Source organism: Aquarana catesbeiana, linkage group LG05, assembly GCF_042186555.1.
Source record: "Aquarana catesbeiana isolate 2022-GZ linkage group LG05, ASM4218655v1, whole genome shotgun sequence".
Taxonomy (NCBI): domain Eukaryota; kingdom Metazoa; phylum Chordata; class Amphibia; order Anura; family Ranidae; genus Aquarana; species Aquarana catesbeiana.
The window spans coordinates 499,396,650-499,422,257 of NC_133328.1; the positions used below are offsets into that span (position 1 = coordinate 499,396,650).

General features: G+C 45.3%; 1 protein-coding gene across 2 annotated transcripts in view; it reads right to left on the bottom strand.

The window, feature by feature from the left end:
• PRKDC (protein kinase, DNA-activated, catalytic subunit) overlaps positions 1–25,608 on the bottom strand; it is a 712,087-nt gene that overhangs the window by 251,223 nt on the left and 435,256 nt on the right. For both annotated transcript variants that reach the window (XR_012244521.1, XM_073631567.1), the window contains exon 60: positions 22,836–22,948. Coding sequence is in view for 1 of the 2 variants with exons in the window: in XM_073631567.1 (XP_073487668.1) it covers positions 22,836–22,948 (113 nt within the window). In the remaining variant the exon portion in view is untranslated. The remainder of the gene's footprint in view (positions 1–22,835; positions 22,949–25,608) is intronic.

The window sequence follows — 25,608 nt, forward strand, 5'->3', positions numbered from 1 at the left end:
GTTTATGAGTAGTTTCTAGTGTCCTTAGCTTATGTACTGCCGTAACTATCGCAGTTGAACGTTCTTTTTTCATGCGAGCACCCATCTGAATAAACCTACCCCGTAATACCGCCTTCAATGCTTCCCATTTCATGGGTGGTGAGGTGTCATCAGATGTGTGATCTGTGAAAAAGTTTGATATCGTCTCTGCTATCTGTGTTTCAAACCCTGGTTCAGTCAAGAGAGAGTCATTTAACCTCCATGTCCATTCTTTTATTGGTGTAGAGGGGATTGTAAGCGTCAGGAATATGGGTGAGTGGTCGGACCAAACCATAGGGTCTATTTCACAATTGGGGGACCAATCTAAGCAGCCGTGCTCGACTAAAAAATAATCTATACGACTGTATGATTGGTGGATGTTGGAGAAGTGTGTGTAGTTTCGTGAGTCCGGGTACAGTATTCGCCATACGTCTATGAGATGCATATTGTAGATGGTACGTTTTAGGGCCCGTATTTTTGGAAAGGATATAGACGAACGGGATGTCGATGAATCCAAAAGTGGATCCAGGGGAGTATTGAAGTCCCCTCCGAGTATGAGCTTGCCCTCCGTGAAACCCGCCAAAATCTTTAGGTATTGCAAGGCTGATGGGACTTGGTGTGTGTTAGGCAAGTATACGTTGGCAATTGTAAATTTAGTCCCCCATAATAAAATTTTTACAAAGACATACCTGCCTTGGGGGTCCGTCACCTGATCAAGCAGCTCAATAGGGAGTGTTTTATGAAACGCAATAGATACTCCTTTAGATTTTTGTGTCGGGTTGGTACTGTGTATCCATCTATTGAAATATCTATTGGAGCAGGAAGGAGTGGAGTCAGAATGGAAGTGGGTCTCCTGCAGCAAGAGTATGCTGACCTGTCTTTTGTGCATCTGATATAGAATTTGCCCACGTTTCGACGCTATGTTAAGTCCGTTTACATTATACGAACAAAGTTTCAGGTGTGGGCGCAAAGTCACCGTGTGAGCCATGCTGGAGTGCCAAAAGCTGTAAAAGGGAGAAAGTATTAAGATATGGAGGAAAGGTATAGGGAGCAGGAAAGAAAAAGAAAGAAGAGATGAAGAAAAAGATAAACAGACAAAGGAGGGGAAGAGAGGGAGGGGAGGAAGAAAAATGAAAGGAGCGTGAGGATAATGGAAGAAATACGATATAAATGAAAAGACACCTAAAAAGATGTGTCTGGAAAACTAATGTGTCCGCGAACGCAGAACACTGCGTGAAAATTCACGTTTTAGGCACAAACCGTGCCTGTCCTATTGTGGGGGAAAAGTCGAGATGAATGGGTCTGAGCCGTGTTCCCGACAGCATATCAGGCATGCAAGTAGTATGTGTGGCACACTTGATATTTAAAACGAGTGTGGGGCATAAGGCAGCTTAACCACAACAAATGATAACAATCAACCAAGTGTGTGCATTGGATTTAAATAAGTAACCCTGAGGTATATATAAAACTATTGCATTGTCTCATGTATATAAAGAAAGTTATTGCGCCAAGACAATTGGGTGGGTATATGGAGGGCAGGGAGAGTGGGGGATCCCTCCATGGGGGCAATCCTCTGCTCCATGTGTAACGTCCTTTAAACCCTATATTCTCTGTAGCAGAGACCGAGTAAAACCGGGTACCAAACCCCCCTCCGAGGAAGGTATCCCCCCACTCCCGCTACACCTCCCCCACTGCATATATCATCATGGGAAGGTGAGAGGAATCAATCTGAGACAATGCAAAACATCTTTAGAAAAACGTCAGATAAAAAGGAAAAAAGAAAAACACAAAAACATAGCATTGGTAGACATTCGCATTACCTGACGCTCTTCATAATGAGAGGCATAAGATTGACTCCAATCTATGTTCTCACCCGAACCCCAGCCAAATTGTAAATTGGCAAAGAGCAGGGAAAGAACCAGTGGAGACAAAACAAGCCATCAGTCTCTAATTAACTGTTGAGTTAATCTTCTGGGGAAGTAGGTCTTCTTATCCCTGGGCCAGAGGAAACTGATCTGGACCTAGGACGTCTGCGGCGCTGTGGAAGTGGACCAAGTCCCACCTGGCCTGATCTATCCTCTGGAGGGTCTAACCAGTTCAAAACTTCCACTGGATCTTGTTCGATAAAGAGGAAAAAGTCGGGCAGTTGGTCTGGATCAGAGAGCGTAAACCTGTTGCCGCCCCGTGTCACCTTGATGCTGAAGGGGTGACCCCATGTATAGGTAGCTCCAGCTTGCCGTATAAGGTCAAGTAGAGGGCGCACCACTCTACGCATATACAGCGTATTGCGAGATAAGTCAGGGTATAGGTGAATAGGGGCACCAAAGAAGTCAACAGGACCCAAGTTCCATGCCTTTCGCATGATCTCTTCTTTTAAAGTGTAATAGTGGACCCGACATAGAACATCGCGGGGGCGACCATCTCGGGCCCCCCCTGGTCCTCCTACTCTGTGAACACGATCCAGTTCAATTGGTGATGTTGCCTCTCTTCCCAGTGCTTTATTGAGGATAGTTATGACAGTGGGTTTCAATTCTGCTCCAGATGTTGCCTCCGGTATGCCTTGCAGTCTAATGTTATTTCTGCGACTGCGATTTTCGCTGTCTTCTATGCGGAGTTGCTGGTGACGTATGCGCCTAAGATGTGTCGCGGATGAGGATTCAAGGGCTGTTATACGTGCCTCGTGGTCATCCTGAGCCGTGGTTAAGACCGATACTGCTTCCTCGTTAGCTGTGACTTGTTGCCTCAGGGCGTTCAGCTCCACGTGGAGGGAATCTTCCATTTTGCTTGCCCAGGATTCGAAATCCATTCTGAAGGCAGAGAGGAGGGCAGCAGCTTCCGATCTAATGGGTTCTCCTGATAGGGGATGCGTAGCAGACTGGGATTCCCCGGTGCCTGTGTCGGACGATGAGACTGACCTTGTGGAGGAGGCTGAGGGCTCTCCCGTAGAATTCTGAAGTCTCTCATTATTGTCCTCTGCCGTGTGAGCTGCTGCTGAGGCGGGAGGCTTGGTCTTCCCCGGGTTGCGGCCGGGTGCCATCTTGTCTTTGGGAGTTCGGGGATCAATCGGCGTAGTTCTAAGTAGATACCTCTGTATGGTGCCTTGTTGGGGGTCGGTAAGCTCCGTGGAGTGTGAGCTAGCTGCCGCCATGTATTATGTGGGTGTGCTATGCTATGTAAATAGCCTGTAGCTGTCGGGATAGCACGGGACTCAGGGGTGCGGGTCTTCAGCCATCCATAGTTAGTCTCTCTCCATCAAAACCTATCTTCCACGGAGATGAGGGGGACTGGGGAGGGTGACCAGGCCTGCGGGAGCAGCGGTGTCACCCTATTAACATGGGCGCAAGGCTGGGACACCGTATGGGTTCAAAGGGGAGAGCACCGTCCAGCCAGGGCACAGTTTCTGATAGTGCGGGCCCGTCTTGTAAGCTAGGCCGCAAGATGGTAAGATGGCGGCCGTCACTGGAAGTCTCTAGTGTTACCGGGGTCAGCGATGGGTCTGAGCTGGCTATAAACTTGTCAGATATGCCCAGGGGGGGCCACTTTAAGTGAGGGTGAATTATATGACCCCCTTACCTCCGGTCGTGGCGCCAAGATGCGGTGATGCTGGGGGCCTCACAGGCCTCGGGCCTGCCGCAAGCATCCAGTGCCTGCTTTCTCTGCCTTGTCTGGTGTCCCCTCCGCTCCGGATACAGCCCTCCCGGCCCCAGGGCCCCCGATCGCCCTCCGCGGCACCCGAGACCGGGGATTCTGTGTGTCTCGTAGGCCGCAAGATGGCGGCCGGCGTCTGTGGAGTGAGGCCGGCCGCGGCCCGAAAACAAGCAATCCGTCAGCCAATCTACTTAAATATTCTCAGGGAAGGACTCCTCCAGTGCCCAGTGGCTACCAGGTAGGCTTTGGGGCAGCTTTTGATGTCTGTGGAGGCCGGATGGCTGTAGATTGTAGAAGGCCGGCCGCGGCCTGAAAACAAAGTAGTCCGCCGGCTAATCTGCTCCAATGTCCTCAGTAAAAGGCTCTCCTAGTGCCCAGTGGTTATTAGATAGGCTTTGGGGCAGCTTTTGATGTCTGTGGAGGCCGGATGGCTGTAGATTGTAGAAGGCCGGCCGCGGCCTGAAAACAAAGTAGTCCGCCGGCTAATCTGCTCCAATGTCCTCAGTAAAAGGCTCTCCTAGTGCCCAGTGGTTATTAGATAGGCTTTGGGGCAGTTTTTGATGTTTGTGGATGCCGGATGGCTGTAGATTGTAGAAGGCCGGCCGCGGCCTGAAAACAAAGTAGTCCGCCGGCTAATCTGCTCCAATGTCCTCAGTAAAAGGCTCTCCTAGTGCCCAGTGGTTATTAGATAGGCTTTGGGGCAGTTTTTGATGTTTGTGGATGCCGGATGGCAGTGGATTGCAGAGGGCTAGACAGAGCTCCTCTGCAGTGCGTCCATTCACCTCGCCATTCGGACACGCCCCCTCGCTGTCGCACTTTGAATGACAATTGCGCGGTCATGCAACACTGTACCCAAATGAAATTTTTATCATTTTTTCCCCACAAATAGAGCTTTCTTTTGGTGGCATTTGATCACCTCTGCGGTTTTTATTTTTTGTTAAAAAAATTTAAAAAGACCGAATTTTTAAAAAAAAAAAATTATTTTTTTTTATATTTTGTTATAAAATTTTTTAAAAGGGTAATTTTTCTCCTTCATTGATGTACGCTGATGAGGCGGCACCAATGGGCACTGATAGGTGGCAGTGATGGGCACTGATGGGTGGCAGTGATGGGCACTGATTGGTGGCAATAATGGGCACTGATTGGTGGCAATAATGGGCACTGATCTTGTACACTGCTAGGTGGCACTGATTGGCACCACTGGTGGGCATTGTTAGGTGGCAATGGTGGGCATTGATACGTGGCACTGGTGGGCACTGTGATGTGGCAATGTCAGGTTGCACTGTCAGTGGGTACTGTTGGCACAATTGAGGCACATATGAGGCATTATTGCCTCCTCCTCTTCGGGATCGATGTCCCTTGCTGCTGAGCCGGTGATCGGCTTTTTTTTCTCCTCGCACTGTCAGCGCGAGGAGAAAAAAAAAACGATCACAGAGCTTTTGTTTGGATCATGTGATCAGCTGTCATTGGCTGACAGCTGATCACATGGTAAGGGGCCGGGACCGGCCCCTTACACAGATCGGTGATCACCCGAGTCTCGGTGATCACAGCGCGCTCCACGCGCGCCCTGCAGGGCACGTGCACAGGGGAGGCCATCATATGATGGCCTCCCGGGAATTCAGGTCCGCGCTGTAGCCGTCATTCGGCTATAGCGCGGATGCCAAGCGGTTAAAGGTTATTTTCAGCATTCACAGTCAATAGCCCAGCAAGAAGCTGAATCGAATCCTGTCCCCCCAGATAGTATTGCAGAGTCAAGATCAAATGGCAGCCCAGTGGGTAACACAGAACACTCCATAATGGACTTGGAAGGAACAATAGATAGCCCCAGCTGGGATATGCAAGCATATATAAAATATCTACCGACAAGAGAGGATATGGACAAGTATGTTTATAGATTAGAAACCTCATACAAGGCTGAGATACAGGCATTGAAAACATCTTTAGCTGATACACAAGGCAAAATCGATATCATAGAATCCAAAATGACAGCTATTGATCAAAAAATACTAATATTGGAAGAAAAAAAAACAGGAACATGATCGATATTTAAAATATATAATCAATGCTACTGACGACCTTGAAAATAGAAGCAGACAAAATAGCATAAGTGTAAGAGGTTTGCCAGAAACCGCAGGTACAGAAGATTTGAAGTTGATACTCCAAGGCATATTTAATATCCTATTAAAATGGCAAAAAATGGCAGAATTAGAGATTGACTGTGCGCACAGAGTGCAAGGCCCTAAAAGTCGAGATCAAGGGAAACCGAGGGACGTGATATGCAGGATACATTTTTTTCACATCAAGGAAAACATCATGGCAGCAGCGCAGCTACAAAGGGTGTTTGAGTTCGATGGTGCCCAGCTTATATTCCTGCAGGATCTGTCTAGATATACGCTGACTAGGAGGAAGGCAGTTAAACCTTTAGTAGAAGCACTGAGAGAGAAGGAGATCTTATATAGATGGGGATTTCCCATCAGATAATAGTCTATCAAAACAGACATAAATTTACATTTCAGGACAGTGGGAATCTCCCTGACTTTGTGAACCATCTTCAACTGCCAACAGTTGACATATCATTATGGCCACAAATATATCAGGAGACTTTGGGAAGGCAATAAAAAATAAGATAAATAAAGGAGGGAGATGGAGAGGACCATTGGGGAGGGAGGTGGGGGATATGGGGAGAGAGGGGGATATGGGGAGAGAGGGTGAGGGTAAGGTAAGGAAAGATAGGGGGAACGGAGAAAAGTAAAAGAAAGGAAAGGGAAAAATCTTAATTTTTTTTTTTTGAAATCCATACCAGATTTAATTAAAAGTTAAAAATAGGGGTACAATGAGATGGTATTGATACTTGTGTACATTGGTTTTGCATATAATATAGCATAAATAAGGGTTAAGAAGAACTAGATGTCATATAGGGTTTTTTGTTTTTGTTTTTTACTCGTGTAATACATACTTTATAAAGGCACAGTTTTTTCATAATGAAAAGGAAAAAGGGTGATTTATAGGGATTGTAAGGTTACATAGTGAAAAAATATAAAGCAAATGTGCACACCGGACTTATATATAAAATAGCAGAAATAAGGATTAATAAAAACTCGATGTCACATAGGTTTGACTAGGGAATGTGGTGGGTGGGGCACGCTCCTTTTTTTTTTTTTGAACACACTGTAAAATTAGTGGTGCACAGAAATTTCAGCTGCCGAAAATTATCTGCCGAAAACTGTGTTTTTGTCATTCGGCCGAGGGAATGTCCCTCCCTCCTGCTCTTCTTTTGTTAGCAGGGGCACTAGTGTGGGCACTCCCGCCCAGGGGCGAGCTGACCGTCGCCTCCCTGCTCAGAAAAACCCTGTCCTCAGCCCGCCCAATCTACCATCCCAGCGTCTGTGTCCGACTGCGGCTCCTCCCCTGTGGTTTCCTAGCAACGGGACGCTGTAGACGGTGAAGGTACTATGGCGTGGCGGCGTCCAAGGAGGAGGGAAAAAAGAGCGTGGGCAGGAAGGAGAAGGCGGCAGAGGAGAGGACCAGAGGGGAGCCCGTCACCGAGGAGAACAAGGAGTTCTACAAACTCCAGATCTGGGACCTCGAAGGCTGCCTGGAGAGGTGATGGTGAAGGGGGCTACAGGTCTCAGCATGCTCTGACTGGAAGATGAGCAACAAGTTTAAGGTAGCACTACAACTCCCAGCATGCCATGGCAGAGTAAAAGTAAATGTGTTCATGAAAGTGCATCAAACTCCTGCATACCAGCTCTTTGATGCGCCTTCATAAAACATGCATACTGATCTAATGGTAGCACGTCTAAAAACGTGCAAAGAAAATGTGACAGAGAAAAGAACACACCACACTCATGTGGTTCCGGCCAGTCATATTTGTGCATTTTCATGTGCATTCACAGCGTTTTTTAAACGCACATGAAAGCGCTGCCCTGGTATAATCAAAGCTGATTGGGATCCTTCTGACTCTGACCATCTCCTGTACCATGTCCCCAGTCTCTGACCATCTCCTGTACCATGTCCCCAGTCTCTGACCATCTCCTGTACCATGTCCCCAGTCTCTGACCATCTCCTGTACCATGCCCCCAGTCTCTGACCATCTCCTGTACCATGCCCCCAGTCTCTGACCATCTCTTGTACCATGCCCCAGTCTCTGACCATCTCCTGTACCATGTCCGCAGTCTCTGACCATCTCCTGTACCATGTCCGCAGTCTCTGACCATCTCCTGTACCATGTCCGCAGTCTCTGACCATCTCCTGTACCATGTCCCCAGTCTCTGACCATCTCCTGTACCATGTCCCCAGTCTCTGACCATCTCCTGTACCATGTCCCCAGTCTCTGACCATCTCCTGTACCATGTCCCCAGTCTCTGACCATCTCCTGTACCATGTCCCCAGTCTCTGACCATCTCCTGTACCATGTCCCCAGTCTTTGACCATCTCCTGTACCATGTCTGCAGTCTTTGACCATCTCCTGTATCATGTCTGCAGTCTCTGACCATCTCCTGTATCATGTCTGCAGTCTCTGACCATCTCCTGTATCATGTCTGCAGTCTCTGACCATCTCCTGTATCATGTCTGCAGTCTCTGACCATCTCCTGCATCATATCTGCTAGAGGTGCACCGCATGGAAATTTTGCTAATGCCATTAGCAATGTGTTCTATAAAAATGTATACAGTCATTTTCGGTATCGGTCATTTTCAGTATCGGTTTTCGGCCTAGTGTATTTTTCATTTTTGGTATCGGTTTCAACACCAAAAAATGAATTTGGTGCACCCCTACTGTAAATGTATGGGTTTTCAATATATTCATTAGAAAAAAAAAAAGCGGTTGAATGTCAATGAAGTGGTATATGATGTAAATATATATGGAGTAATGTTGCACATTGGTTCTGCATATAATATTGCACCATTATGGGTTTAAGAGAATAGGAAGCCATATGGGTTTGGTTTGGGAAGATTTGGAAGCGGGGGGTTTGCATACTTAATAAAGGTACATTTTTTTTTACATAATCAATAGGAAAAAGGTGTGATATACAGGGAATGCAATGTTACATGGTGAAAAATTATGAAGCAACTGCGCACACTTTTTTTATATATAATAGCAGAAATAAGGGTTAATGAAAACTCGATGTCACATAGGTTTAACCAGGATATGTGGCGGGTGAGGCACGTTTTTTTTACTTTCTTTTTTCTCCTTTCTCTTAAGTGAACACTATGTAAATGAATGACTATGATATATTCACTAGAATAGAAAGTGGTTGAGTCTGAATATACTGGTATATGATGAAAACATATGGAGTAATAATTCACATTAGCTCTGTATATAATATGCATTAACCACTTGCCGTCCGCCTCATGCCGATGTACGTCGGCAGAATGGAACGGGCAGGCAGAATCATGTACCTGTACATGATCTGCCTCCCACGGGCAGGGGGTCCGATCGGACCCCCCCCCCCCCCCCGGTGCCCGAGGCAGTCGGCTTGTGTCTCGGAGTGATCAGACGTGAGGGGGAGGCCATCCATTCGAGGCCCCCACCTCGCGATCGCTCCCAGCCAATGAGGATCTTCCTCTGCCTCTGTAATGCAAACATAGGCAGAGGAAGTGATGTAATTTCTCCTCGAGCCGGTCTTTTTCGTTCCGGCGCCGAGGAGAGAAGACATCAAGTAAGTGCACCAACACTACACATTCACTAGAACACGCAGGCACGCTTTTCACCCCCCAGTCACCCTCCGATCCCCCCCCTGTACCCCCTGTCACACTGACACCAATAGCAGTTTTTTTTTTTTTGCATTGGTGTCAGTTTGTGACAGTTATAAGTGTTAGGGCAGTTAGGGTTAGCCCCCTTTAGGTCTGGGGTACCCCCCATTAGGTCCAAGGTACCCCCCTAACTCCCCCTAATAAAGGTTAACCCCGTGATCACCCCCCGTCGCCAGTGTCACTAAGCAATCGTTTCTCTGATCACTGTATTAGTGTCACTGGTGACGCTAGTGAGGGAGATAAGTATATAGGTTCGCCGTCAGTGTTTTATAGCGACAGGGACCCCCATATACTACCTACTAAAGGTTTTAACCCCGATTGCCCCCTAGTTAACCCTTTCACCAGCGATCACCGTATAAGTGTTACGGGTGACGCTGGTTAGTTTGTTTTTTATAGTTTATTATAGTTTTAGGGCACCCGCCGTTTATTACCTTATAAAGGTTTAATCCTCTAAATGCCCGGCGGTGATATAAGTTACGTTTTTAGGGTCAGATAAGGTCTGCGTCGCCCCAGGCAGCGTCAGGTTAGCGCCAGTACCGTTAACACCCACGCACGCAACATACACCTCCCTTAGTGCTATAGTGTCTGAACGGATCGATATCTGATCCGATCAGATCTATACTCCCCAGCAGTTTAGGGTCCCCAAAAAACGCAGTGTTAGCGGGATCAGCCCAGATACCTGCTAGCACCTGCGTTTTGCCCCTCGGCCCAGCCCACCCAAGTGCAGTATCGATCGATCACTGACACTTACAAAACACTAAGCACACATAACTGCAGTGTTCGCAGAGTCAGGCCTGATCCCTGCAATCGCTAACAGTTTTTTGGTAGCGTTTTGAATCCGTCGCTAACAGTCAGGAGCTTTTTTGCCTGTGAAATTTAGAGCCCAAAATGGCAAATCGAAGGTACACTAGTGAAGAGGCCTACACGTTTCTGAGCATGACAGATAGTGAAGAGGAAATCACTCATCTCTCAGATTCAGGCTCAGAATACGAACCGAAATAAAAGAAAAACAGGGGCGCACCAGCCTTGTGCATTAACTTTTTAAAAAATATTTAATATAAAAAGGTAAAAAGAAACAACTCACAAGCAATAGGTGGAGGAGGCACAGCAAAAAGTGTACCGACAGCCAGCATGCAACTTAGGATGGGCGATGCCTTCCAAAAATCGTGGAGAGACGCACAAACATCACAATCAGCTAACGCGTTTCGAAGGGAACGTCCCTTCTTCGTCAGAGCTATGCAGTGATCCCTCCTTCAGCAGTCCCTTCTTATAAGTGCCTGAGTGTCAAATGAGACAGGGATGGGATATAGGGCTCCTCCCCCTCAGGGGATCCCTCCCTCTTGTGCCCTCCAATCATACGGGCAACACTCCAATTAATGAACATAGAATAGTTTGTGTGGTATAAATAATATAAATAATACACACACATATACACACTTACAGCACGTAATGAAATATAATAAGCATATACATATATGTAAAATACAATAAAATAAATTAAATTGACAATGATAATTTACCAGAAGCAGGCTGAACCATTGGTGATGAAACATGGCGTGCTGTGCACACAGAATGCAACAGATGACATAAGCACAAAGTGTACCAGATATAAAAATCGTGGTGAGCAATAGTAGACATGGTGGGTGGGAACCTCCCACTCCACAAAACCACCAATCGCATCAAACCAATGTGTACAGATATAGAGCTAAGAAAGATGAATGAGTAAATGCATAAATAAATTAGTTGAATCATAGATGAGGAAGAGCGAGTACCTGCAGTGCTATCTCGGGGGGTCAGCGCAAGTAGAGCGCCTCTGTATCAGGTACACAGCGGGCCGGTGACAGCGTGGCTGCATCCAGGTGGAACGCACGCCGGTGTGCTTGCGTTCCAGGCTGAAGGAAGGGGGTGGAATCCACATCGCTCCTTCCGCATCTCGTACAGCTCACTCTCACTGTGAGCGTCGAGAGGCAGCCTAGTGTCATGTGACTGGGGGCGGGGCCACCATGTATGGGCCGTCCGCTCACTAGAGCCATTCTAGTGTCAGTCTGGGCTAGCAGCTGCCTCGAAATGCCAGAATACTAAATAGCCCAAACGAGAGAACAGAGGGCTCCTACCAACTAATAGAATATATATATATATATATATATACGGCAACTGGGGTGCAATTCCACATATGCCCATGGCCTGTGTAAGCAATATATCATTTAGTGACAACTTTGTGCAAAAAAAAAAAAAATTGGTCACTTTCCCGCAACTTGTGTCAAAATATAAACTATTCCATAAACTCAACATGCCTCTCAGCAAATAGCTTGGGGTGTCTACTTTCCAAAATGGGGTCATTTGGGGGGGTTTTGTGCCATCTTGGCATTTTATGGCCTTCAAAACTGATAGGTAGTGAGGAGTGAAATCAAAAATTTACGCCCTTAGAAATCCTGAAGGAGGTGCTTGGTTTTCGGGGCCCTGAACGCGGCTAGGCTCCCAAAAAGTTCCACACATGTGGTATCCCCATACTCAGGAGAAGCAGCTAAATGTATTTTGGGGTGCAATTCCACTTATGCCCATGGCCTGTGTGAGTAATATATAATTTAGTAACAACTTTTTGTAATTTTTTTTTTTGTCATTATTCAATCACTTGGGACAAAAAAAAAAATTTATATTCAATGGGCTCAACATGCCTCAGCAATTTCCTTGGGGTGTCTACTTTCCAAAATGGGGTAATTTGGGGGGGTTTTGTACTGCCCTGCCATTTTAGCACCTCAAGAAATGACATAAACTAAAAGCTGTGTAAATTCCAGAAAATGTACCGTAGTTTGTAGACACTATAACTTTTGCGCAAACAAAAAAATATACGCTTATTGACATTTTTTTTTACCAAAGACATGTGGCCGAATACATTTTGGCCTAAATGTATGACTAAAATTGAGTTTATTGGATTTTTTTTAATAACAAAAAGTAGAAAATATAATTTTTTTTCAAAATTTTCGGTCTTTTTCCGTTTATAGCGCCAAAAATAAAAACGGCAGAGGTGATCAAATACCATCAAAAGAAAGCTCTATTTGTGGGAAGAAAAGGACGCAAATTTTGTTTGTGTACAGCATTGCATGACCGCGCAATTAGCAGTTAAAGCGACACAGTGCCAAATTGTAAAAAGTGCTCTGGTCAGGAAGGGGGTAAATCCTTCCGGGGCTGAAGTGGTTAATAGGTTTAGTTTGGGTAAGGGGGGGGGGGGTGAGAATAATAGGCTATATGGGGGTGGTTAGGGTTGGGGGGGGTGCTGTTTTCTCTCTCTCTCTCTCAATACATTGAATGTTTTTTTTTTTTTTATATAAATCAATAAGCCTGGGTTAGGCACGCCCTATCCAAGGGAGGTCCCTTTAAAACCACTCAGTTAGAGAACTTACAGTGTAAGGTTAGACTCAAAGGAGTCAAGTAGGTAGTGATTGTTGAGGTTAGTGTGTAAGGTCTGTGTGGGGGTTGAGTGTTTGGGGGTGAGTTATATTAGTTTTCTTTTTTTTCCCGCTCTCTCTTGTTGTCCTATGGGCACCATAAAAATCTACTCCTTTAATGTTAGAGGGTTAAATGTAGCAACAAAAAGATCGCAAGTTCTGCACTTTCTCCATAAACAAAATGTTGGCATTGCTTACTTTCAGGAGACGCATTTTCGCTCAGACCATATACCTAATATACAAAATAGACATTATTCTGCCTGGCATCATGACACTTATGCTTATTCAAAATCTAGGGGAGTCTCTATAGCAATTCATAAGTTAATACCCCATCAGGTAGTAGAAAGATGGACGAACCGAGATGGCAGGGCAGTACTATTAAAAATCGTTATATATGGTAAAAAAAAAAATAGGATTTTTTATAACAGCTTACCTGTAAAATCCTTTTCTTTCGATGGACATCACGGGACACAGAGCCACAGTAATAACTGATGGGTTATGTAGGTACCATTAGGTATTGGACACTGGTCACACCCTAAGCAGGAAGTTCAACCCCCTATATAATCCCTCCCCTTGCAGGGATACCTCAGTTTTGTAGCAAAGTGTATTAGAAGAGGGGCGGGACCACTGTGTCCCATGATGTCCATCGAAAGAAAAGGATTTTACAGGTAAGCGGTTATAAAAAAATCCTATTTTCTTTCTCAAACATCATGGGACACAGAGCCACAGTAATAACTGATGGGATGTCCCCAACTGAGGGGGGGAAATCACAACCAAGTAGGGTGCAATCAGACCTGAGGACCCTGTACCGCTGTCTGCAGCACACTACACCCAAAGGCGATATCCTCATGCCTTCTCACATCCACCTGATAAAACCTGGTGAATGTATGGACTGAAGACCAGGTTGCGGCCTTGCAGATCTGAGCCATAGAGGCCTGGTGATGCACTGCCCAAGAAGCACTAATAGCCCTTGTGGAATGTGCCTTAAGCTTTTATAAGCTTTTGACGCTGCCTGTCCTCTATTGGGACCTTCTGGCAGTACGAACAAAACATCCGTCTTGCGAATTTGAGCAGATGCTTCCAGATTGGATGTAGTAAGAGCAGTCAAGACTTAAGAATGTAGTGACCTCTCTTCCGGAGAACAGGGATCAGGAAAAAAGGAAGGCAGAACAATGTCTTGGTTTAGATGAGAATCTGAAACCACCTTCGGTAAAAAACTAGAATGAGGGCGCAATACCACTCTATCCTTGTGTACAATCAAATAAGGCTCCTTACAGGAAAGAGCTGCTAATTCTGATACTCTTCTAGCAGAAGAGATGGCTACCAGAAAAATTAGTTTCCTCGTCAGCAAAACCAAAGGAATCTGACGTATTGGTTCAAAAAACTGTTTCTGTAACACTGCCAGAACCAAGTTCAAGTCCCAGGGGTTTAGGGGCGCCTTAACCGCAGGATTAAGACGCATCACCCCCTGCATAAAGTTTTGGACCAAAGAATGCGAAGCAAGTGGCCGTTGAAACAATACTGATAAGGCCGAGACCTGGCCCTTGATGGCACTCAAGGCCAGCTTCATCTCTAATCCTAATTGTAGAAAATCAAGAATTCTACCTATGACATATTTCCTGGGATGCCAACCCCTGGATTCCCCCAGGATACATAAGCTTTCCAGATTCTATGATAAATCATTCTGGAAGCTGGCTTCCTTGCATTGATCAAGGTAGATATGACAGGACCTGAAAGCCCACGACTCTACAGAACGTGGGTCTCAATAGCCAAACCGTCAAATTTAGCGTTTGTAAGGCAGGATGGAACACTGGACCTTGAGATAACAGGTCTGGGCGTATCGGTAGGGTCCACGGGGAACCCACCGTCATCCTTACTATTTCTGCATACCAAGTCCTTCTGGGCCAAGCGGGGGCCACCAGAAGTACTGACTTCCTTTCCTGCCTGATCCTGCGAAGGAGTCGTGGCAGTAGCAGAATAGGCGGGAATGCATAAATCAGTGAGAACCGATGCCACGGAATCACCAACGCATCCGTCCCGCATGCAAGGGGATCCCTTGTCCTTGCCACAAATCTGTCTATCTTTTTGTTGAATCGGGATACAAAGAGATCTACATCTGGGACCCCCCATCTTTGGCATATGGCCCAAAAGACGTTGGGGTGCAGAGACCATTCCCCCGGGAGTAACTGCTGGCGACTTAGATAGTCCGCCTGCCAGTTCTCTATCCCTGGAATGAAAACTGCCGATATGCATGGCACATGCATCTCTGCCCAGACTAAGATCTGGTTCACCACCTTTTGAGCAGCTGGGCTCCGGGTGCCTCCCTGATGATTGACATAAGCCACTACTGTGGCATTGTCGGACTGGATCCTGACCGGGCAACCCTGTAGCCTGATAGTCCAGGCTTTTAGGGCTAGGCATACCACCCGGATCTCCAGAATGTTGATGGGTAAGGTCCTCTTGGTCTCGGACCATAGCCCCTGGATCGCAGACTGTTCCAGAACTGCTCCCCAACCTGACAGACTGGCATCTGTTGTTACCACCGTCCAGGTAACCGGTAGAAAGGATTTTCCCTTTTGCAGGTTTTCGGGTATGAGCCACCAATTGAGGCTCTGATGCACCGCATGCGACAGGTGCATCGGAAAGTCTAATGCCTGAACCTTCTTGTTCCAGGCCGACAGAATACTGTGTTGCAGTAGTCTTGAATGGAACTGAGCATAGGGAACTGCTTCGAATGAAGACACCATCTTCCCTAGCAGGCTCATACAAAGGTGGACAGAAGGACCCTTCTTGGTCCTGACTGTCAGAATCAGCTCCCTTAAGGCAGTGATCTTTGCCTGAGGAAGAAATACTTTCTCCTGGCTTGTATTTATGATCAGACCCAAATACTCCAGTCTTCTTACTGATTTTAGGAAAGATTTTTCTAGGTTGAGGATCCAACCTATATGTTCCAGATACTTGACCGTGGTCCTCAAGTTCCCGTTCAAGGAAGCTACCGACCGGTCTATCAAGAGCAGGTCATCTAGGTATGCTATGACAGTTATACCTTGAGCCCTTAATCTGGCCAGAGGAGGAGCCAAGATCTTTGTGAACACTCGAAGTGCAGTGGCTATCCCAAAAGGCAGAGCCACAAACTGGAAATGGCACCCTCCTATCTCGAAGCGTAGAAACTTCTGATGAGCAGGAAAAATGGGCACATGTAGGTATGCATCTCTGATGTCTATCAATGCCAAAAATTCTCCTCCCTGCAGGGTGGAGACTACTGTCCGAATTGATTCTCTGCGGAAGGACTGAATCCTTAGGAATCGATTCAGGTCTCTTAAATCCAGAATGGGTCTGACATCCCCATTTGGTTTTTGGACCATAAAAGGTTGGAATAAAAGCCCAATCCTTGATCCTTTGTGGGAACCACCATAATGCCTCTTGCGACAAAAGTCGCTCTAACGCTAGAAGGAGCAACTGCTTCTTCTCTGGGTCTCTGGGGACACTTGATCTGAGGAAACGAGGAAAGGGAAATTCTTGGAACTCCAGTTTGTACCCTAAGGTTGCCGTGGAGATTACCCATCTGTCCTGGAATCCTCCTACCAGAGCTTTGAGAACTGTAGCAGACTTCCCCCCACTCGAGCGAGCGGGGGAGCCCCTTCATGAAGAGACTTTAGTGTCTTGTCTAGACTTCTTCCCCCAGGACTTCTCTTGTCCCTGGGGTTGACTCTTGTTTCTTGCCCCAGACGGAAGAGGCCGTCGTGACTGCCTGGAGGCCGATGCCCCTGGCACTGGGGAAAAGAATCCGTTTGAAAGAGGGACGCTTACTCTTCTTTTTAACAGATAAGAGAGTGCTCTCCCACTAGAGAACCTTTGAATGTAATTATCCAAGTCTTCTCCAAACAGCCTTGCACGCTGAAAAGGAACCAGAAGTTTCTTACATGGTGCTCCAGCTGTTCAAGTAAAACCTTGATGACCTGCTTAACATGGTCTCTTAAGTTTTGACAGACACCGATCGCTGCCACTGCAGGATGAACTACTGAAATCTGCTAAGGAGAAAATATCCTTCAATAGGGATTTCATCCTTTTATCCACAGGATCCCTGAGTCTCTGAGCATTGTCTACAGGACAAGTCAGACCACAGAGCAAATGGCGGCATTAACGGCCGGCATCCCCCATCTCTTTAAAACATTTCTTCCAAAGAATAAAGTGTTGAAAACTTTTCCAGGCGGAAAAAAACGTTTATCTGGGTGATCCCACTCAGAATAAATGAGCTTTTTCAAGTAAATTATGAACAGGAAAAGCATGTGTTGTTTGAGGAGGTTTCAGTGACCCCTAAGAAATAGAGGGTTCTTAAACTGATTCAGATACGGGTACTTTAAATGTGGCGCGAACCAATCCAGTAAGGATCTGTACTAAGACTTTCTCATCCTGAGAAGCGAAGAGGGCCCTTCTCCGCTTGATTCCTCAGAGAAGGAATAATCAGTCCCATCCTGATCCTCTGAAAGGGATTTTTCCTCCCCTATTCCAGATCTCCTCTGATCGAGGGTCCTGGGTAACAGAGGAAGACCTAGTGCGTTTTCTTCCACTGAGTGGAGATGCAACTACGGCCATTAATCTTTTCCTCTAGACCATTAATGGTTGAGGAAAAAACCTCCTGTGTAATTTATCCAGGGGCTGAAGTGCGAAAAGCAAGTGTAGCCTCTGACCCCAAAGGCTCCCCCCTAGCTAGCCATCCCAGGCCCCTAAGGGGGGAAGGTGCTGCAGAAAGGGTGTCCTCAGAACCTGAACGAGATGCCCTAGAGTCTCTGGTTCTTGGGGTATTTGAGCCTCTTCTACCTATAGTGCAAAGCAACAAGGTGGAGGTGTCACAAAAATGAACACTGACTGCTGAGCGATGTAGTCTGGAAAAAGCCTTGCTACCAAATGCCCAGTCTGGTGTTCCCTTAGTAAATGCAGCCTAGGGAAATGCCTGTGTCCCGGTTTACATGCAACCGTCAGCTCTGTGTCCCTCCAAGGCATAGTGCACCTGTACAGTGTGTGCCTATAATAGCCTGCAGCCGGCAATGTGGGTGTCTGAGCATGCTGGATGATGTGCTGACACCCCGCCCCACCCCCTCTACCGCCCTCCCCCCCTTTCGTTTTCCGAAAAAACGAGCGCTTCCCACGCTAGCCGACCCTTCCGGAACCAACCTGGAGAATAATGGCGGCGGCGCTAGAGCGGTGTACAACCGCCTCAGAGACCCCCTGCGGCCTCCCCCTAGCCTGGGGTGAATATCCCTGAAGAGAAAACCCCCCCATCCCATCCTACCCTGGAGCCGGCTGGAGAAGCTTGTGCAGCGTCGAACACTGAGACAGACATCAGCATGAGAAGGTCTGTGCTCTTGGCAGCCCCCGGTGGTCACAATAGGCATAGCATGCATTTACCTTAAAGGAGAAAACCTACTAGAATTCAAAAATTCTGTGGAATCTCCTCTTACCTTATCCAGCCGCAGGGTTCTGTTATACAGACCCAATCTTCACCTCTCACGGTGGGCTCCGTTTAACAAAACCGTCAGAGACTGGGCCCCCCTACAAATAGGGGGATCCTGCAGTTCTGGCCCTGTAAAGCACCCAGCCAGAAATTAGGAGATTTAAAGCCATTTTCTGATCTGCGGGGTCCAGCTCTCTAAAAAGAGAAGCGTTACAGGTAAAACCTTGTTTCTTCGGACACGAAGCCCGGGTACCATCCAATTCGGCCATGAAAGGACACTTTGAATGGATCCGGTTCGCCTGGCTTGTCCCAGTATAGGATATCAGGATATTCCCTTTGGAGCTTCAGCACAGGACATCTTTACACATCCAACACCTAAGACACTGGCGTAAAAACTGAGGTATCCCTGGAAGGGGAGGGATTATATAGGGGGTTGAACTTCCTGCTTAGGGTGTGACCAGTGTCCAATACCTAATGGTACCTACATAACCCATCAGTTATTACTGTGGCTCTGTGTTCCGTGATGTTCGAGAAAGAAATATACATTTATTAATATATACTTAGCTAACCTGGATCAGATTCAAATAGGGACTGAACTGCTAATAGACCTTATGGAAAGAGCAGAGGGGGTGACAGTAATACAGGGTGACTTTAATTTTGTTTTCAACCGGGATATGGACACTACGGCACCCTAAATGCTCCAGATGAGTAGTGAACAAAAGAAATATAATGATATGTTGGATAAATGCCATTTAGTTGATATATGGAGGACCCTTCATCCATTGGAGAAAGATTATACGTTCCACTCAAAAGTTCATGGCACATATCATAGATTAGACTATTTCTTGATAAATCAATTGGGAGTGTCCGTGATCTCCTCCTCTGAGATAGGTAGTTTTCTATGGTCGGATAACGCCCCTATATTTCTGGTGATGGACTTGCAAAGTGGCAATACAACAAGAGGCACATGGAAATTAAATGACAACCTATTATATGATGAGGCCTGTATTTCAGGGATTGGGTTAGCAATATCGAATTTCATGCAGGATCATATAAACGATAGTACTTCCCTATCCATCCAATGGGAAACATTGAAATGTATATTGAAGGGGTTTGTTTATAGAACATGGAGCTAGGTTAAAAAAAAGTTAATAGATCAGCACAGCTTTTACAAGAAATAGCTAATTTGGAAAAACAGCACAAACAAAATTCAGCATGGGAGATATTAATGGAACTGAAAAACGACTTGAATTACGAAATCTATTAAATGAACAAACATTACGGATTAGAGATAAAAAAAATTGCACCCTATATTATCAACAAGCAAATAAACGTCTATTGTTAAGGGTAAGACAGAAACAGGTGACATGGTATACAATCCAAAAGGGATCTTGAAAACATTCCATACTTTCTATTCCCGATTGTATAACATACCTAACCAACTAGCAGAGAGGGATTCTGAAACACTCCAGCAGAATATACGACAATATATAAAGGATACTGCTATACCAACATCAGTAGAGGTAGAGCAATTAGAAAAAGAATTTTCAGAGACTGAAATACAGAAGGTAATTGATTCATTAGTACCAGGAAAAAGTCCCGGCCCACATGGTTTTACTCCACGGTTCTATAAGTCATTTAAAGATTTGCTAATCCCAATCATGAAGTGGATTTTTAACTCAGTCTCTGCCTCTCAACCATTTGTTCCACAGGGTATTCAGGCATATATTTCACTCATACCTAAACCAAGAGAGAAAGATCATACAATTTGCGAAAACTACCGACCAATCTCGCTGACAAATATTGATCTTCGATTGCCGATCGAAACTGCTGATATATATCCACTTAGATCAAGTGAGGTTCATAGAGGGACGAGAGGCGAGGGATAACACCCTGAAGACTCTGACACTTATGCAATATGTCTGGAAACACGCCATACCATCCTGCCTCCTGGCAATTGATGCCGAGAAGGCTTTTGATAGGGTGGGATGGTGGTTTTTTGAAAAGTCATTAAGACAATGGGGAGTGGGCCCAATGCTTCGGGAAAAAATAATGGTCCAATATCATAGTCCAACCGCTAGAATACGCGCAAATGGAGATGTATCTGATATAGTTACTATATCTAATGGAACTCGACAGGGATGTCCCCTGTACCCATTGCTTTATGTATTAGCTATGGAACATCTGACGACAGCGATTCGGAACAACATAGATATACAAGGAATAAAAGTGAGAGATGAGGAATATAAAATGTCGGTGTACACAGACGATCTGCTAATATATATTACAAATCCAGCAGTGACAATACCAAATTTGATTAAGGAATTTAAAAGCTTTGCTGAACTGAGTAACTTCAAAGTAAATTATAATAAATCTGAAGCCTTGAATATTACACTACCTATGAACACTGTGGAACGCCTTAAAAAAAAAACATTTCTTTTAAACAGCAGAAAAACGCAATCAAATATCTTGGAACATTCATCCCTAGGGAGCTGGAGAAGCTCCAGGAATAGATCTCCCAATAACTCAAAAAATAATAAAGACACTCAAACAGGATGACAAGGGGATTTTCTCTTGGATGGGCAGGATAAATATTATAAAAATGGATATATTGGTAAAAATACTCTACATTTTTTAGACTATTCCAATATTTCCCTCAACAAACATCTTGAATCTCCTATGAAAGGCTATAGGGAGTTTTATCTGGTCAGGTAAGACTGCCAGAATTAGCAGAGAAGTACTAACTAGGCTAAAAAAGGACAGAGGCCTGGCTCTCCGAGATTTGTCCGTGTATCTAGGCTAGGATTGTGGATTGGTTTCACAATGCAGAATATAAACAGTGGGTGAAACTTAGAGGAGGAGATTGCGGCCATAAAATTGAAATCACTGCCATGGATAAGGAGGGAAAATTGGCCCCCTAGGGAGGAGTTGCTTTCTGGTTGTATCAACACGAAAATATGGGATGGATTGGTGAGGAGGGTAATAGGGTCCACATATATAGGCCCAATGACACTCCCCTTCAGCAATCCAGAATTTCCACCGGCACTGGAGGCTACGACCTTCCTAAAATGGCAGAGAAGGGATGATATAAGGGTGGTACAGACAATGGAGGGGAATAGACTTCCCTAGGTATGGAACATAAAATTAAATGGATGCAACACTGGCAACTGGATAGATCACTGACAGCATTGGAAATATTATTTCTACAAGAGCAGAAACCAACACACACTTTATCTAATGTATACAAATATTTAATTTCACACAATAAGGAGCAGGAGATAAGTTATATAAAAAGGTGGGAGGAAGAGCTCGGGATTGATATCCCCAGAGCTAAATGGGAAAAAGCAATTACATTAACACACAAGATATTGATTTCTAATAGGCATCAAGAAAGAAATTATAAATTACTAGCCAGATGGTATAAATGCCCTGTAGATATGCATAAAATAAATCCAGAGAATGAAGATATCTGTTGGAGATGTCGGGGGGCAAAGGGCACGATGTCATACATATGGTATTTCTGTACAGCGGTCCAGACATTCTGGAACAAAATATATACAATATATCTGGCTGTGACAGGAATAAATTTACAACCAGATATATTAGTATCTGTATTGTCAATGATTCCCGGATCGGTGAAAAGTATAAAAAAGGTATTTTAAAATACTTTTTAACAGCAGCACGAACAGTTATAGCTAGAAAGTGGAAAAATAGGGACAGCGCCTTCCATAGATGAATGGATGTGTGAGATGAGCGAGATGCGTTCCCTGGAAGAGGGGATGATGATCAAAAAAGGTTTAAAAAAACAAATAATGGCAGCATGGCAAATGTGGGAAAAATTTAGAGCATCGCCATCCCTATTGCGAGAAGTATAGGATGCTAGCCCAAATAGAGGCAAAGGAGAGAGGAACGGAGGGGAAGGGGGGGGGGGGGGGGGGTGAATGTGGAAGAAAGAGGGGGGGGGGGTTGTATGAATGAGAAAATGAGAAGTAGGTTTAGGATAGCAGTGATATGGATTTAATAAAAGAATAATATATGGAAATTAGAAAATAGAGGCTAGGAATTGATTTTAAGTGTTTATGTGAAAACAGATTGTAATCCAAATATACTGCTAGACAAAGAATGGATTTGTAAATGTTGGATAATAAAAATTGTAAAAATGTTTTGCTAAATAAAGATTATAAAAAAAATAGAAGATTTGACTGTTATAGGGGGCTGGGTGATATTATCTGAAAAAAAAAAAATTGCCAATATCTTAAAAATAAAAGCAGCACAAAACGGCACATAGCACTAAAGATACGCACTTAAGTTATTATTTGTGCTGATTGTTATGGGGCCAGCTTCGCAGAGCTAAATTAGAGTTTTAAAAAGCCTATACATTTCATTATCCACAGCAGACTTTATAAAACTCGCCAAACTATATTTTTATTTAACAATTTTTCAGGTTATTCAAAATAAAAGAAATAAGTAAATAAAACAAAAGAAAAAAAAGGGGTCTTACTTATAAACCATACCTTTTCTCTTTTCTGTTCTGCTACTCCCTTTCTTGCAAAGCTGATACTTATCTTTTCTTGGTCCTTCAAAAAACGTCTGCGTAGTCTTAAGATTTCAGATGTTTCAACTATGCCTTGGACAGAATATGCAAACAACTTCAGGTTTAAAGTGCACTTTTATATACAAGCTCTTGTTACTAATATGTTACTAGCAGGCAAAACCAGAATTACCCCCCATACACTTTAAAGGTGTAAAATGACTCATCTATCACAGCATAATCTGAAGGAAACAAAAAATAGTATTTTTATAACAGTTTACCTGTAAAATCCTATTCTTTTGAGGTACATCACGGGACACAGAGTCTCAGTAATCACTGATGGGTTATATAGGGTATCACTAGGTGATTGGACACTGGCACACCCTAAACAGCAAGTTCAACCCTGAGGACCTTGTACCGCTGCCTGCAACACACTGCGCCCAAAGGCGATATCCTCATGCCTTCTCACATACACCTGATAAAATCTGGTGAATGTATGGACTGAAGACCAGGTTGTGGCCTTACAGATTTGAGCCATAGAGCCCTGGTGATGCACTGCCCACAATGCACAATAGCCCTTGTGGAGTGCACCTTGATCTGAAAAGGCGGAACTTTCTGCTTCAAATCATAAGCTTAAACAATAACTTGTCGAATCCATTTCGCAATATTAGATTTTGATGCTGCCTGTTCTCTATTAGGACATTCTGGCAATACAAACAAAACATCCATTTTGCGAATCTGAGCAGTCGCTTCCAGATAGGCTTTGACTGCTCTCACTACACCCAAAGAATGTAGTGACCTTTCTTCCATAGAACAGGGATCTGGAAAAAAGGAAGGCAGAACAATATCTTGGTTTAGATGAAAACCTGAAACCACCTTTGGTAGAAAGCTAGGATGAGGGAGCAATACCACTATATCCTTGTGCATGATTAAATAAGGCTCTTTAGAGGAAAGAGCTGCTAATTCTGATACTCTTCTAGCAGAAGAAATGGCTACCAAAAAAATTAACTTCCTTGTCAACAGGACCAAGGGAATTTGACGTATCAGTTCAAAAGGCTGTTTCTGTAAAACTGACAGAACCAAATTCAAGTCCCAGGGGTTGAGGGGCACCTTAACCGGAGGATTAAGGCGCGTTACCCCCGTATAAAGCTTCAGACCAAAGAATGCGAAGCAAGCGGAAGTTGAAACAATACTGACAAGGCCGAGACCTGGCCCTTGATGGTACTCAAGGCCAGCTTAATTTCTAACCCCATTGGCAGAAAGTCAAGGATTCTGCCTAAGACATATTTTCTGGGATGCCAACCCCTGGATTCACACCAGGAGACATAAGCTTTCCAGACTCTATGATAAATCATTCTGAAAGCTGGCTTCCTTGCATTAATCAAGGTAGAAACCACAGGGTCTGAAAGCCCACGTCTCTTCAGAACGTGGGTTTCAATAGCCAAACTATCAAATTTAGCATTTGTAAGGCAGGATGGAACACTGGACCTTGGGATAACAGGTCTGGATGTGACGGTAGGGTCCACGGGGAACCTACTGCCATTTTTTACTATTTCTGCATACCAAGCTCTTCTGGGCCACGCTGGGGCCACCAGAAGTACCGACTTCTTTTCCTGCCTGATCTTATGAAGAAGTCATGGCAGTAGCAGAATAGGAGGGAATGCATAAATCAGTGAGAACTGATGCCACGGAGTCACCACCGCATCTGTCCCGCATGCAAGTGGATCCCTTTGTCGATCTTGCTGAACCTGGACGCAGAGATCTACATTTGGAACCCCCATCTTTGTCATATGGCCAAGAAGGTGTTGGGGTGAAGAGACCATTCCCCTGGGACTAACTGCCGGCGCCTCAAGTAGTCCGCCTGCCAGTTCTCTACCCCCGGAATGAAGATTGCCGAAATGCACGGCACATGCTTTTCTGCCCAGATTAAGATCTGGTTTACTTCTCCCTGAGCTGCACGACTCCTGGTGCCTCCTTGGTGATTGATACAAGCCACTGCTATGGCATTGTCGGACTGGATCCTGACAGAGCACCCCTGTAACCTGAGAGTCCAGGCCTTTAGGGCTAGATACGCCGCACGGATCTCCAGAGTGTTGATGGGTAATGTCCTCTCGGTCTTGGACCATCTCCCTTGGACAGTCGACTGTTCCAGAACTGCTCCCCAACCTGAAAGACTGGCATCTGTTGTTACCACTGTCCAGGTAACTGGTAAAAAGGACTTTCCTTTTCCTTTTTGCAGATTTTCGAGTATCCTGCTTTTCTTCCACTGAGTGAAGATGCGATTAAGGCCACTAGTCTTTTCTCTAATCCATTCATGGTTGAGTCAAAAACCTCCTGAGTAATGTATACAGGGGCTGAAGTGCCAGAAGCAGTTGCAGCCCCTGACCCCGATGGCTCACCCTGGCCAGCTTCCCCAGGTCTTCTAGGGGGGGAAGGTGCTGCAGAGGGGGGATCCTCAGAGCCTGAGGGAGATCCCTTAGCGCCCCTATTTTTCGGGGTATTTGTACCTCTTCTGCCCATAGTGCCAAGCAACAAAGGCAGAGGTACTACCAGAATGCACTGACTGCTGAGCAATGTAGTTCAGCAACTGCCACTGCTACCAAGTCTCAGTCTGGTGCCTAAGTAAATGTTGCCTGGGAATGCCTGTGTCCCCCACACTCACATGCGCCTGTCTGCTCTGTGTCCCTCCATAAAACGTGTGCATCTGAAAAAGAGTGCACTTTACAGCTTGTGTGTAGCCTGCAATGTGGGCGTCT